At 36.3% G+C, this 11,540-nt stretch overlaps 1 protein-coding gene across 5 annotated transcripts in view; it reads right to left on the reverse strand.

Moving 5' to 3' along the window:
• Nucleotides 1–11,540, reverse strand: part of LOC127633992 (double-stranded RNA-binding protein Staufen homolog 2) — a 158,432-nt gene that overhangs the window by 145,532 nt on the left and 1,360 nt on the right. For 3 of the 5 annotated variants that reach the window (XM_052113372.1, XM_052113370.1, XM_052113368.1), the window contains exons 2-5: nt 10,168–10,375; nt 5,397–5,527; nt 3,758–3,920; nt 3,269–3,419 (exon numbers count right to left, since the gene is read on the reverse strand). In XM_052113372.1, coding sequence (XP_051969332.1) covers nt 3,269–3,419; nt 3,758–3,920; nt 5,397–5,527; nt 10,168–10,366 — 644 coding nt within the window. In that variant the 5' untranslated portion in view covers nt 10,367–10,375. The remainder of the gene's footprint in view (nt 1–3,268; nt 3,420–3,757; nt 3,921–5,396; nt 5,528–10,167; nt 10,376–11,540) is intronic. The other 2 variants (XM_052113371.1, XM_052113369.1) reach the window with 1 other exon arrangement.

The following is an 11,540-nucleotide window of genomic DNA, read 5'->3' on the forward strand; positions in this document are numbered from 1 at the left end:
GGGTACCAGAGATGCACTTGCAATGGAAGTGAATGGAGCAAATCTGTAAACATTAAAATACTCACCATTTCAAAAGTATAGCCACATGACAAACAATATGCATGTTAACATGATTTTAGTGTGATAAAATCACTTACTAACCACATTGGTGTAAAATTATAAACAATTTCGCAACTTTGCTGCCATGACTACGTTCTGTAACTTCAACAAACCCTAAAATGACTGTAAAAATTACAATTTAAATGAATTTACAGCTCAAAGTTTTAACAGTAGAATTAATGCAAGTGCTTTTATAAAATTATAAGCTTCACATTTCTGCCTTCAAACCCTCCAAAAATTGGCCCCACTCACTTCCATTGTAAGTGCCTCAATGTAGCCTTGATTTTTGCTTTTCTTAAAGAAAAAGGAGGAACAAGGGGAAATTACTTTTTTGTGGTAATTAACATTATGACATAAATGCTGTCGATTGAGCTTAACTTGTACTGAACCCAGAATATTCCTTTAAGATCAAACCAAAATGCGGACTCTATAAAAAATAAACTTCAGTCACTTTTCGAATGTTGGATCCTGCAGGAGAATACAAAGTCAGAAACAGCTAAATGTTTGATCAATTTACTTACATTTTAATCTTAGAACTTCTGGTGTTTGGGAACAAAAGTATCCATTCTGTTTTCTCCTTATTACCTCACTGTGACTGGGCAGGCCAAATGTCTGAATACAGAATCTACTTCAGTGTATATATAGATGGTTATTATATGGTTTCCTCATGCCATGACTTCTAAAAGTACCATTGCATTAAATACATTTGTGCTAATCAATACCCTTTTCAATTAAAGCATACACAATCAGATATACATTATCTGACAAGGCTTTTAATCCCACAATCCCCTGAAGCAAGGCCATTATTCAACAATATAATAAACTGGTACAGAGTACAGAAACAATATCAATACTCTTAATAAAAGCATCTGTTAGAAAGCTGTGATTAAGTGAATCCTTGAATTGAATTATGCAAGACATGTGACAACTACAAGAGGATCCATGTTGACTGTGGTGAGGGTAGAAGACTCAAGGGTAAAATAAATGTACAATACCCCTAAATATCTAGAGAACTCCCCCATGGTTGTCTTTGGCCAGACTCTGTACCAAAATGATGTAATGGCACAGAGGATCCGATTTAATTTGGCTCTTTGTTGTCTTACTATTTCAAAGACTACGTCATGGGAATTCTAGATGGCCAGAGGAGAAAATATACACATATTTGTCCATAAAATCCCATCAGGTTGAGATCGTAGCATTACAAGACTCAGGTTTCTCACCTTGTCTTTGTTCTCACAGTGTCCTTTTAGCTTAAATCGAAAGCAAATATCTGAATAACAGCCTCAAATAACAACAGGATTAACATATCATGCACTCCCTTTAGTGTGTAACTAACGTCAGCATTGCTTCTCTTTGCCTTTTATATGAGGTGTACTTTAGTATCAAAGTGTTATTTTTTTTATCCTTGTAGGTTATGATGGAATACACCTGGCCAACTTTTTGCAGAAACATTAATAAGATGCTTATTGTCAAGTTGCTCACCTAGGTCCTAAACATATGCAAAACAACACTATACTGAATTGTGGAAAAAAATAACTACCTTGCATTTATCAAATTATTTCAATAAAAAGAATTGTCTTTTTTTTTTTCAAATAAATACTAAAATATTTTGACAATTTGTACTGTTAATCATAGCTAAAATTGTGTACTAATCCGTTATTAAATTAATGTGAATTAATCAATACAAATTATTAAAATGAAACAAAATGGCAAAAATCCTCTTACACAAGGGCAGAATGAAAAAAATGGGGCAATACTTCCACCTACAGGTAATGAGCAGAAAATCACAGTCATCACTAAAGTGTTAAATACATATTTAAAGCAGGGCAGGTTCTTACCACTAGACATTTTGAATTGTTTCTATGGATTCATTTGGCAGAAATAACTTGCACAAAACTGAATAGCGTAGTCAAATTAACAATGATACATAAATATAAAATTATTGATTTAAAGGTATTATGAATAAATTGAAACAATTTTTCAGCTAAATCCAACAAAATTTCATGAGATTCATGAGGTTAAAAACATTTCCAGTGGGGTAAAAAAAAAAAAAAAAAAATTATTTTATTTGTTTATTGCAGTGAATATTAAGGTAGCAACATTACTTGGCAGTAATCATGACACTGTACATTACCAAAAACAAACTGTCAAAAATGTGGTTATTTAGATTTGTTTATTACTATTAATAAATGTAAATCATATTTCAAATGCTCTATCCTTTAAAGTGATAGTTCACCCAAAAAATGAAAATTCTCTCATCATTTACTCACCCTCATGCCATCCCAGATGTGTATGACTAATTTTTCTGAACTCAATGATTTTTTGAATAACATCTCAGCTCTATAGGTCCATACAATGCAAGCGAATGGGTGGACAGAACTTTGAAGGTCCAGAAAGTACATAAAGGCAGCATAAAATTAACCCATAAGACTCCAGTGGTTAAATCCATGTCTTCAGAAGACATAGAAGTGTGGGTGAGAACCAAATACATATTCAAGTATACGATACATTCTCTTCACTGCCCATTAGGAGGTGATATGCACAGAGAATGTGAATTGCCAAAAATAAAAATGTGAAAGTGGGTATTTATTGTAAAAAAGGACTTAAATAATAATCTGTTTTTCACAACTATCATATTGCTTCTAAAGATGTTGATTTAACCACTGGAGTCGTATGGATTACTTTTATGCTGCCCTTATATGCTTTTTGGACCATCAAACTTCTCGTCACCATTCACTTGCATTGTATGGACCTACAGAGCTGAGATATTCTTCTAAAACTCTTTGTGTTGAGCAGATGAAAGAAAGTCATACACATCTGGGATGGCATGAATGTGAGTAAATGATAAGAGAACTATCCCTTTAATTAAACTTATACCCTAAAATAAATATTGTATGGTGAAAAGATTACTTCAGATAGGTATATTGCACATTAATTTATGATGTGCACATATTATCCTATCACCTGTTCAGTGCCCATGGCTAATATGACTCAAGAACCCTCTGAGTATCTTACGGTATGTTGGACATCTATATGAGCCACCACTAGATGGCAATAAAGACCATTCACAACTATTGTTATGGCCAGGGGGTTAAAAAAAACAATGACATGCTTCACATAGGCATTAATTTCTAAAAACATTACACTTCTGCAGTTCATTAGGACTTACCTCTGGTTGAACATTCCTCTGAAGTTGTAATTGGCTCTGTAGTTGGGGGCGGGTTTGGGGTCCAGGGGTCTATACACAGCTGGCTCCCCTCGCTTCATGGCCAGGCCATTCAACTCTACTGTAGGAGTGATGCTGCCTGCAAAACAACCCCCTTTAGCCCAAGAACAACTCATTCACTAATGCTTTTATAATTGCAAGACATTTTTTAAACAACCTGAGAGGATGAACTACATTTGTATTATGAAGAGCAGCTTTTATGGGCCTTAAATAATGCTGGATTATCTTTTGAAGTGTCTCAACTGAAATTTATCCAGGCACATTTCACCCTGACATCTATTTGCATATTTGCTTAATATTTACTGTAAAAAGATACATGTATCTGTATACTGCAACAGAACTCTTAGCAAGATTTGTAGCTCTATTTTGTAAAGCTTTGTAGCATATTGTGCTCTGCCGGTTCTAGCGTGAGTTAATGGGAGATTTTGGTACCTGGGTTGCTGTTGGTGATGTCAGCTTTAGGTGATCGGGGAGGAGGCCGTGGTAGGCTGCTCTCTGTCAGGGCCTTGGTTGCTGTGGAGTGCTGGGCCTTTTTAATGCTGCTGCCTTCTGCATCCCATCCCTGGTTCCCCAAGCACAGCTGCACTGTAAAGATCTGCACACAAACAGTAGGAGAGAATTTACTGTGATATCCATGGCTTACACTTGAATGTCACTTTGTGACAAAGGTTTGGACTTGGTGGGCTTGTGCCCACACTCTTATTCTGACAAATTTTCTAAAAGGATTTGAAAAGACTAATGGAGCAATTATCTTGATTGTCATGATTCATGTGCCATATCCCTGAAATAATTGGAGGTTTTAACAATATGAAGAGGTTACATTTGGGATATTTCACCATTGGGTTACTGCAATGCACTTTGATTAATTTTAATCAAAATGAGAGTTTTGTGGCTTTTAGTCCAACTGTATTAGCTTTGAAGCCATCTATATGCTGGTGTACCCATAAAAGCTAACAATATAAAATATGCATTTAAAATCGACTTTTTCTTCTGGGAAATGGAGAACAATATTGACAACTCATTTTGCATGACACAGATTTATGTTTAATTAAATGCTTCTTAGAAAGAGAATCTTCCTTCCCCTAATAGCACCTGCCACGACTAGCAAGTGGGAAATTGAGGTTTCACAGCTGTGAGGTTTTTACCACATATTGGCTATATAAAAAAAGGAACAAGCCCTTTGAAATGTCCACCAAACTTCCCGCTTCAATAGGAAGTACGTAAAAAAATCTACCCAAGCCAAGTAATGTCATGGGGTACATAACATAACCATATGCATTACACAGTTCTCTGAAATACTCTCTTTTAATTGGTCAATGGCACCATCTAGCATTTTGATAGTTCTTAGTAATCTCACATCCAAGGCATATCAGACCGGTCATCAAGGTATTGCGAGTCATCTTTTCTACTTCTCGGATCACAGAGCGATCTGTACAAGTAAGCTAATAAAATAATTTCAATCAAATCAATGTTTCATGTCCATTTATTTATTTATTTTGGAGGTAATATTTTTACATTTACATTTATGCATTTGGCAGACGCTTTTATCCAAAGCGACTTACAGAGCACTTATTACAGGGACAATCCAGCGACCTTCTGATTAACAGTTATGTGCTTTAGCCCACTATGCCGCCACCACCACTCTTATTATTGTAATAAGCTGGATAATGAGCAGTCAGACGGTCATTATTTTCCAAATAAATACCAACAAAACTCAGATACAAACCAACGGTAGAATTTCTATTTATTTCTTCTCTCCTAATTCCATAACTTTAATGCAAATTAATGTTTCACATCCATTTATTTTGGCAAGTAGTCTTGTAATAAGCTGGATAATGAACAGTCAGATTGTCATTTTCACAAAATAACCACCAACAGAACTCTGACGGAGGTGCAATTCACCTGTTCCACAATTTATTTTCGACATAATTTCAACGCAAATCAATATTTTATGTCCATTTATTTGGTTAGTAGTTGGGGTCCCGATCACCCTATCAGGGTTTATTTAGCGATAAACACCGGCGGATTGTACATTATACCTTACTTAGCATTACTGTGAATGTTTCCATACCTTAGCGTGTGCAGGCCCTTTCTCATTCAGCAGTTTATATTGAGGTTGAATCCTGTTGAAACGGGCTAACTCATTTACCAGACACATGGGAGTTTTCTCTTTAGGGTTTGCCATGTTTTCTTCAGGAGGGCCTGTCAGAAAGAGACAATCCTGTTAAGATCACCTTAAACAAATGACAGAATGAACCAATGGATGAAAATATTTGCTTATTTCACCATTTAAACATAATACAAATCCAAAGGACATTCCATGGTACAATTCACTAATGAATGCTAACTGTTATGTCAGATGAATATTATGACTAAACAGATGTTAACAGTACACTGGGTCATTTATTTAGTTCAGTTTAATTGAGATGTCATAGTGTGAAAGTAATATAAATAATCTAGAATAATATAAGATACAATTGTTAAGCCACAATTAAAAATGTAAATATCATTGCATTAGTATACAACAACATATCAAACTAATTGGCATTTATTTTAAAGAAAGATGGCACAAGTACGCGTTTCAAGCCCCACAAAAAAATAGCAAAAATACATTTGTTAGGTTTATCAATGGATACACTGTGAAAAATGAAGTTAGTTTTGAGAAAATGATTTGGATCCTTTGTGTGCAAATGTCATTTGGTTTGGCATTGTGTTATTTAATGCAATGAAATTCATACATTTCTATGTATGGCATTAGTGTCTAAATAGCCTACTTTGGCATACCTATTGTAACCTACAACAAATCTTACCATTTTAAAATATTTCGAGACTCATCTCAGTTTTACTAACATTAGCTTCTAAATGGAACTACATATGTGGAATGTGGAAAACTACCAGTTTTCATAATTGACTAGTTGGTGGTAAGGATAATGTATACTTAGGCTCTGTTATATTCACATGACCCCGATCTGATGCCTTTTAGAGTGATATACTGACGCAAACACCTCACAAATACAGGAATATTACTTAGAGCAGAGGATTTAAAGTCTGACAGTGATCGTCTTTGAAATGTATTGTTGATGCACCACTTTGCTGTAACAGCAGCACATAAAAGGACTAAACTTAAAGCATTAAAGAGAGACTTCTTTAAACTCCTTGGAGAGGGTTTTACTGTGCTCACTGTTATTCACCGTTAAGCACAGCAAGCTATATTCACACAAAATATGCTCTCTAACAAGTTGCATCACCCCCCCTTAAAACCACCAATGCTAAAAATATATCTGGTAATAGTTGACCCCACTAATGGACTAGTCTGTTGTTAGTAGGGCTGGGCGATATGGCAAAAAATATTATCACGATATTCTTTTTCATATCATTCGATATCGCTATTTATCACAATATTCAATCACATTTGCAAATTTTTTTGAATTTCCAAAAAAGAAGAGAAAACAAAATCATAAACAGTCTAAATCAGAGGTTTTCAATTGGTGAGGCACAGAGAGCGTTCGTACGGTCATGAAACTACTGGAAATGTCATGGAATTTAGAAATTGTGTTTCTAGGCCTGGAAAAACAAGTTAACACTGAATGTTTTGGAAAAGTCATGGAATTTTCCAAAAAATATTTTCAGCAGTACAAGTATGCAAAAAAATTTTCAAGTTTGGCAGAATAAGTGCTACTAAGAGCCCACGTGAAGCAAACTGAGTAGTTTGTGAATTTGCGTAGCGCCATGCGGTGTCGCATTTGTCACCTCATTAACGCTAGAAAAGTTTGCTCACGATTGCTCAAGTTCATATGGATAGTGTACAAGAAATTAGTACATTTCATATTTACATAATTGTTAGAATATATTAAGTCTTTAAATGTTTGTATGTAATAACTTGCCATGTTAATTTAGCTTATGGTGATGTTTGCTTGTGAGTCTGAACAGTGTTATTATTCACTTCTTGAGGAGCAGTTAGTAAAAGTCTCAGTATCACATACATTCCCCTGTTCTTAATGGAAAACATGAGACGACCTGCGCTGGTTGTCACTGATGTCCCTTGATCTTTCTGTCAAGAGTCGCATCAGTGTACCGGAGCAAAAACAGGGGAATTCACGCTGGCAGTTTAGTCCGAAACAGAGCACGGTTCACATGAAAATGTGTTAATGTGAAAACTGTTTTGCAGACCGCACAGTACAGAACACGAAAATGACATGCACGTGCGTTTTTGCCTATTAAGCATGATGACATAATCAGTTGCACAAAAATAAACAAGCATTTCTCATTTATCCTAAAATATCTTTTTTTCATTGGAGTTATCTTGCATTGGGACCTGGAAGTCTGCTGTTTTAATCTTAATTAAGTTAATGTCAGTGTTACTGGACACTTTTATTTCCTTTTTCTTTTTTTTCTCCAAACATTCTTGTCCCTCTGAGTCATTTATGTTTATGAAGGCTAAACAATGGAGTTCTCAGAGTATGCCAAATTATATTATTTAACAGTCGTACTGGTGTGTCAGTGAGCGTTATTTAATACATTTTTATTTTTGTAGTAAACTACATAGCTTGTCAGTTGTCATTCATATTTATGTATATTTCTTTGTATTTTTATGCCATATCAGCAGCAATGGCTATATTCATGGCACAGACCAGTTGTCATTCATTTTAGTTAAGATATGCTGTGCTAAATTTTGACATGGATTTTTCTTATTTGACATGTCATAGATGTAGGGTCAAGAAAATTTGCCTCAAAGTCATGGAAAAGTCATGGAACATGATTGGTAAAAATGTGTATGAACCCTGATAACGGTCCTCATCTCCTTCACCTCCACTTACTTGAGTGAGTGTGGGTTTTCCGCTTGACCCTGCTTAAAAGCAAATACCGATCTAGGCTGCAGGTGGAGGACAATTTACATTTATTCCTTTCTACATTGCAGCTCCTCATCGATCACCTGTGCGCATCAAAACGTCAGACTCATTGATGTAGGGACGATGAAAATGAAGAGGCAAAATCGGCAATCAGATTTTATTCCTTTTCGCCTATATGGAAGTGATTTTTACGCATTTGATACTGTGACAAAAATCATGTTGATGTTTTCAAAGTTGAATTGCCTTAAGTAGCCTAAAATCTCAAAAATAGCTCTTATTCCGTTGATATAACATTAGTAGCCCATGGCTGTTAATGAACATGTTTCCAGTTTAGTTATTTGACTGTCGAGAGTTATCTGTTCAGTGATCAGAATGTCTGATTATTTTGGCTCTTCGGTTATAGGGCTGTTGAGAATACCTCGTGTAGTTTTTTGACTGTGGAGGATTCTGTTCAGAAGGCTAATTTTAACAGTTTCCCAATTGTTTGAATGTGGTAAAATGTGTGTTCACAATATGTTTTAAAAAGAAAGACAAACGTGTTTGAAATAATATAACCTATTTCAAAATGAAACTGAATTTAAAATGGAATGTTGACAGCTTAATAAAAAGGTTTATCTTAATAAAAAAATACAAAATAGTTTTGTAGTAGTAGCCTAGTAGTACCAATAATAATAGCTTAATTAGTGGTTGTGGAGGTGTTTGGTGGGGAGGGGGGCATAGCTGTCTTCAAGTTCTCTAGGGGTAGGCTCACTTTAATTCAATTTGAAAACCCCTGGTCTAAATAGTCTTTACAAAACTGCGTTGGGAGCCCTGACACCGCCAATGCAGTGTTGTCTGAGGGATCTTCTATGAAAATATTACAATATTTTATAGAGTTTATCAATTGAGTGCAGTTGGATATGAATGTTATAAGATGATCTGTTCATTTTGAATCATAATGAAGGTGTATATATATATATATATATATATTTTTTTTTTAACATTAAAATTATTTTCAGATTTCTTTACATACAGATATTCAAGTATGGGGGCATAGAAGCCCTTGTGACTGAGGAATGATACTATATGGGGGTTCATGGGAATCTCCAGAGAGAAACTTTTGAAAATGTAAAAGTCTGAATGGAACATTTTTCTATTTTCATTAAAGTGAGAAAGACTAGGCTACAAACTAGTAATTGTTTGTCTTTCATTCTTATCAGAGATTCACAAAATTAGAACAGAAATCTATTTGTTTATTATGAAAGGCTTGGAATATGCTGATTAATAAAACTACATTTAGAAAGAAAAAACGTTATGGTCTAAAGGCGCTCTGAAAACACGTACCTAATGTTTACTCACATGTGGGGTAAAGAGGAAGCGGGTGCGGACGGGGACAAGGCATCAGTGAAGAGTGTTTCAGTGCTAGAGAAAAATATTCAAGAATACAGCGCAGAAAGATCAGATATGATGTAACCGGCACTGTTGTTATGTCGCGCAGCTCACTAGAGACGATGAGAGGATGTAACCGTCATCATGATGTCTTGCAGTCAAGATGGAATCAATCTGGGACCTGGAACGCGGTGACCTGTGTAGCAGGGCCACTAACGCTGAAGAAATCCACACAAAGCCACTCCCAACGCTAGGGAACTGCTTGCCCCACGCTGCTGTCAATTTTACAATTCACCTATCGAGCTTGACGCTCGGCTTCCATAGGAAGGAATTAAAAGCGCTCGCTCACATTCGCTCACTAAGCCCCAGTGGAAACATACGATAAGAAAGCCAAACTGCTAGCGTTTTTAGCAACACGCATATCTAGATGTAGAACACAGGTTAAATATCGAAAATCACTCAAAAGCTTATCATCGATATCATGGAGGTTTTTTATCGCAATAAATAGATATTGATATCGTTTTATCACCCAGCCCTAGTTGTTAGATGACTAGCTGATTAGTCGACCACACTGGCACATCCCTAATTGGTACAACGGATGTGATTTTTATGCAGTCAGCATACCTGATGGGTTGGCTGGTACAGTGGAGTCCACAAAGCCAGAGGCAGGGCTGGGGCAGGTGGGCGTTGTGGCTAGCACTGTGCCATTTATGGTGGGCTGCAGACCCAGAGCTCCTGGGCTGGGCATGGCCACAGGGGGCGCCACGGCAGTCAGGCCAGACCCAGGCAAGGGGGATGAAGTCTGCACTTTCACTTGAGCCATGCTCTATCACTGTTTAAAAAAGAAAAACATAATTTAAACAATCCGAACTTGAAGCCATTGATGACTAACATCCTCATTAACAATTCTATAGGCTGCAGTATTGAGTAGACTACATTGTTTTTAATTAGGCTACCGGTACATTAATTATATTAATTAGCCAGGCAAAATGTCCTTTGCATTAAATTGCAAATATGCCCAATGCCATGAAATTAAATCAAACGGGATTAGCGAGAGAATATAGATCTAAAACACACTATTTTTAAGGGATATTTCACAGAAAAATGAAAATGTTTTCATCATTTACTCATCCACATGCCATACCAGATGTGTATATCTTACTTACTTCAGCAGAACACAAACAAAGATTTTTAGAAGAATATCTCAGCTCTGTGCTTTTCTGTGTGGAGTTTGCACGTTCTCCCCATGTTTGCGTGGGTTTCCTTCGGGTGCTCCGTCTACCCCCACAAGACCAAAAACATGCAGGTTATGTGAATTGGAGACTGTAAATTGCCCTGTGGGTGTGAGTGAGAGTCCCCAAGCAACTGGGCGTTGCATCAGGAAGGGCATCTGGTGTAAAACCTGTGCCATATCAAATAAGAGGATCACGGATGGTCCGCTGTGGCAGAAGATTTCAGCTCTGTAGGTCCATACAATTCAAGTGAATGGTGGCCAGAACTTTGAAGCACGAGAAAGCACATACAAGCAGCATAACAGTAGTCAAAATGACTCCAGTGGTTAATTATCGATTTTAATTAAGAATAAACCAAATTATCACTCCTTTTTCACTATAAATCTTGACATCTGCAGGCTCCTTACCGATCATGATTTCAAGCAAGATTACACTTCCTAGCACAATCTTGCACTCTGCGCATGCTTCAAGCACTAGGAAGTGTAATCGAGCTTGAAATCATGATTGGCAAGAGCCTGCAGATGTCAAGGTTTATAGTGAAAAAGGAGTTACATTTGGTCTGTTCTCACTCAAAAATGATCAAATCAATTCTGAAGACATGGATTTAAACACTGGAGTGGTATGGATTCATTTTATGTTCATTTTACATGCTATCTGGAGCTTCAAAGTTTTCAACCCCATTAAATTGCATTGTATGGACTTACATACATATGAGATATTCTTCTAAAAATCTTTGTTTGTGTTCTGCAGAAGATAGAATGTCAT

Source organism: Xyrauchen texanus, chromosome 41 (genome assembly GCF_025860055.1).
Source record: "Xyrauchen texanus isolate HMW12.3.18 chromosome 41, RBS_HiC_50CHRs, whole genome shotgun sequence".
Classification (NCBI taxonomy): Eukaryota; Metazoa; Chordata; class Actinopteri; order Cypriniformes; family Catostomidae; genus Xyrauchen; species Xyrauchen texanus.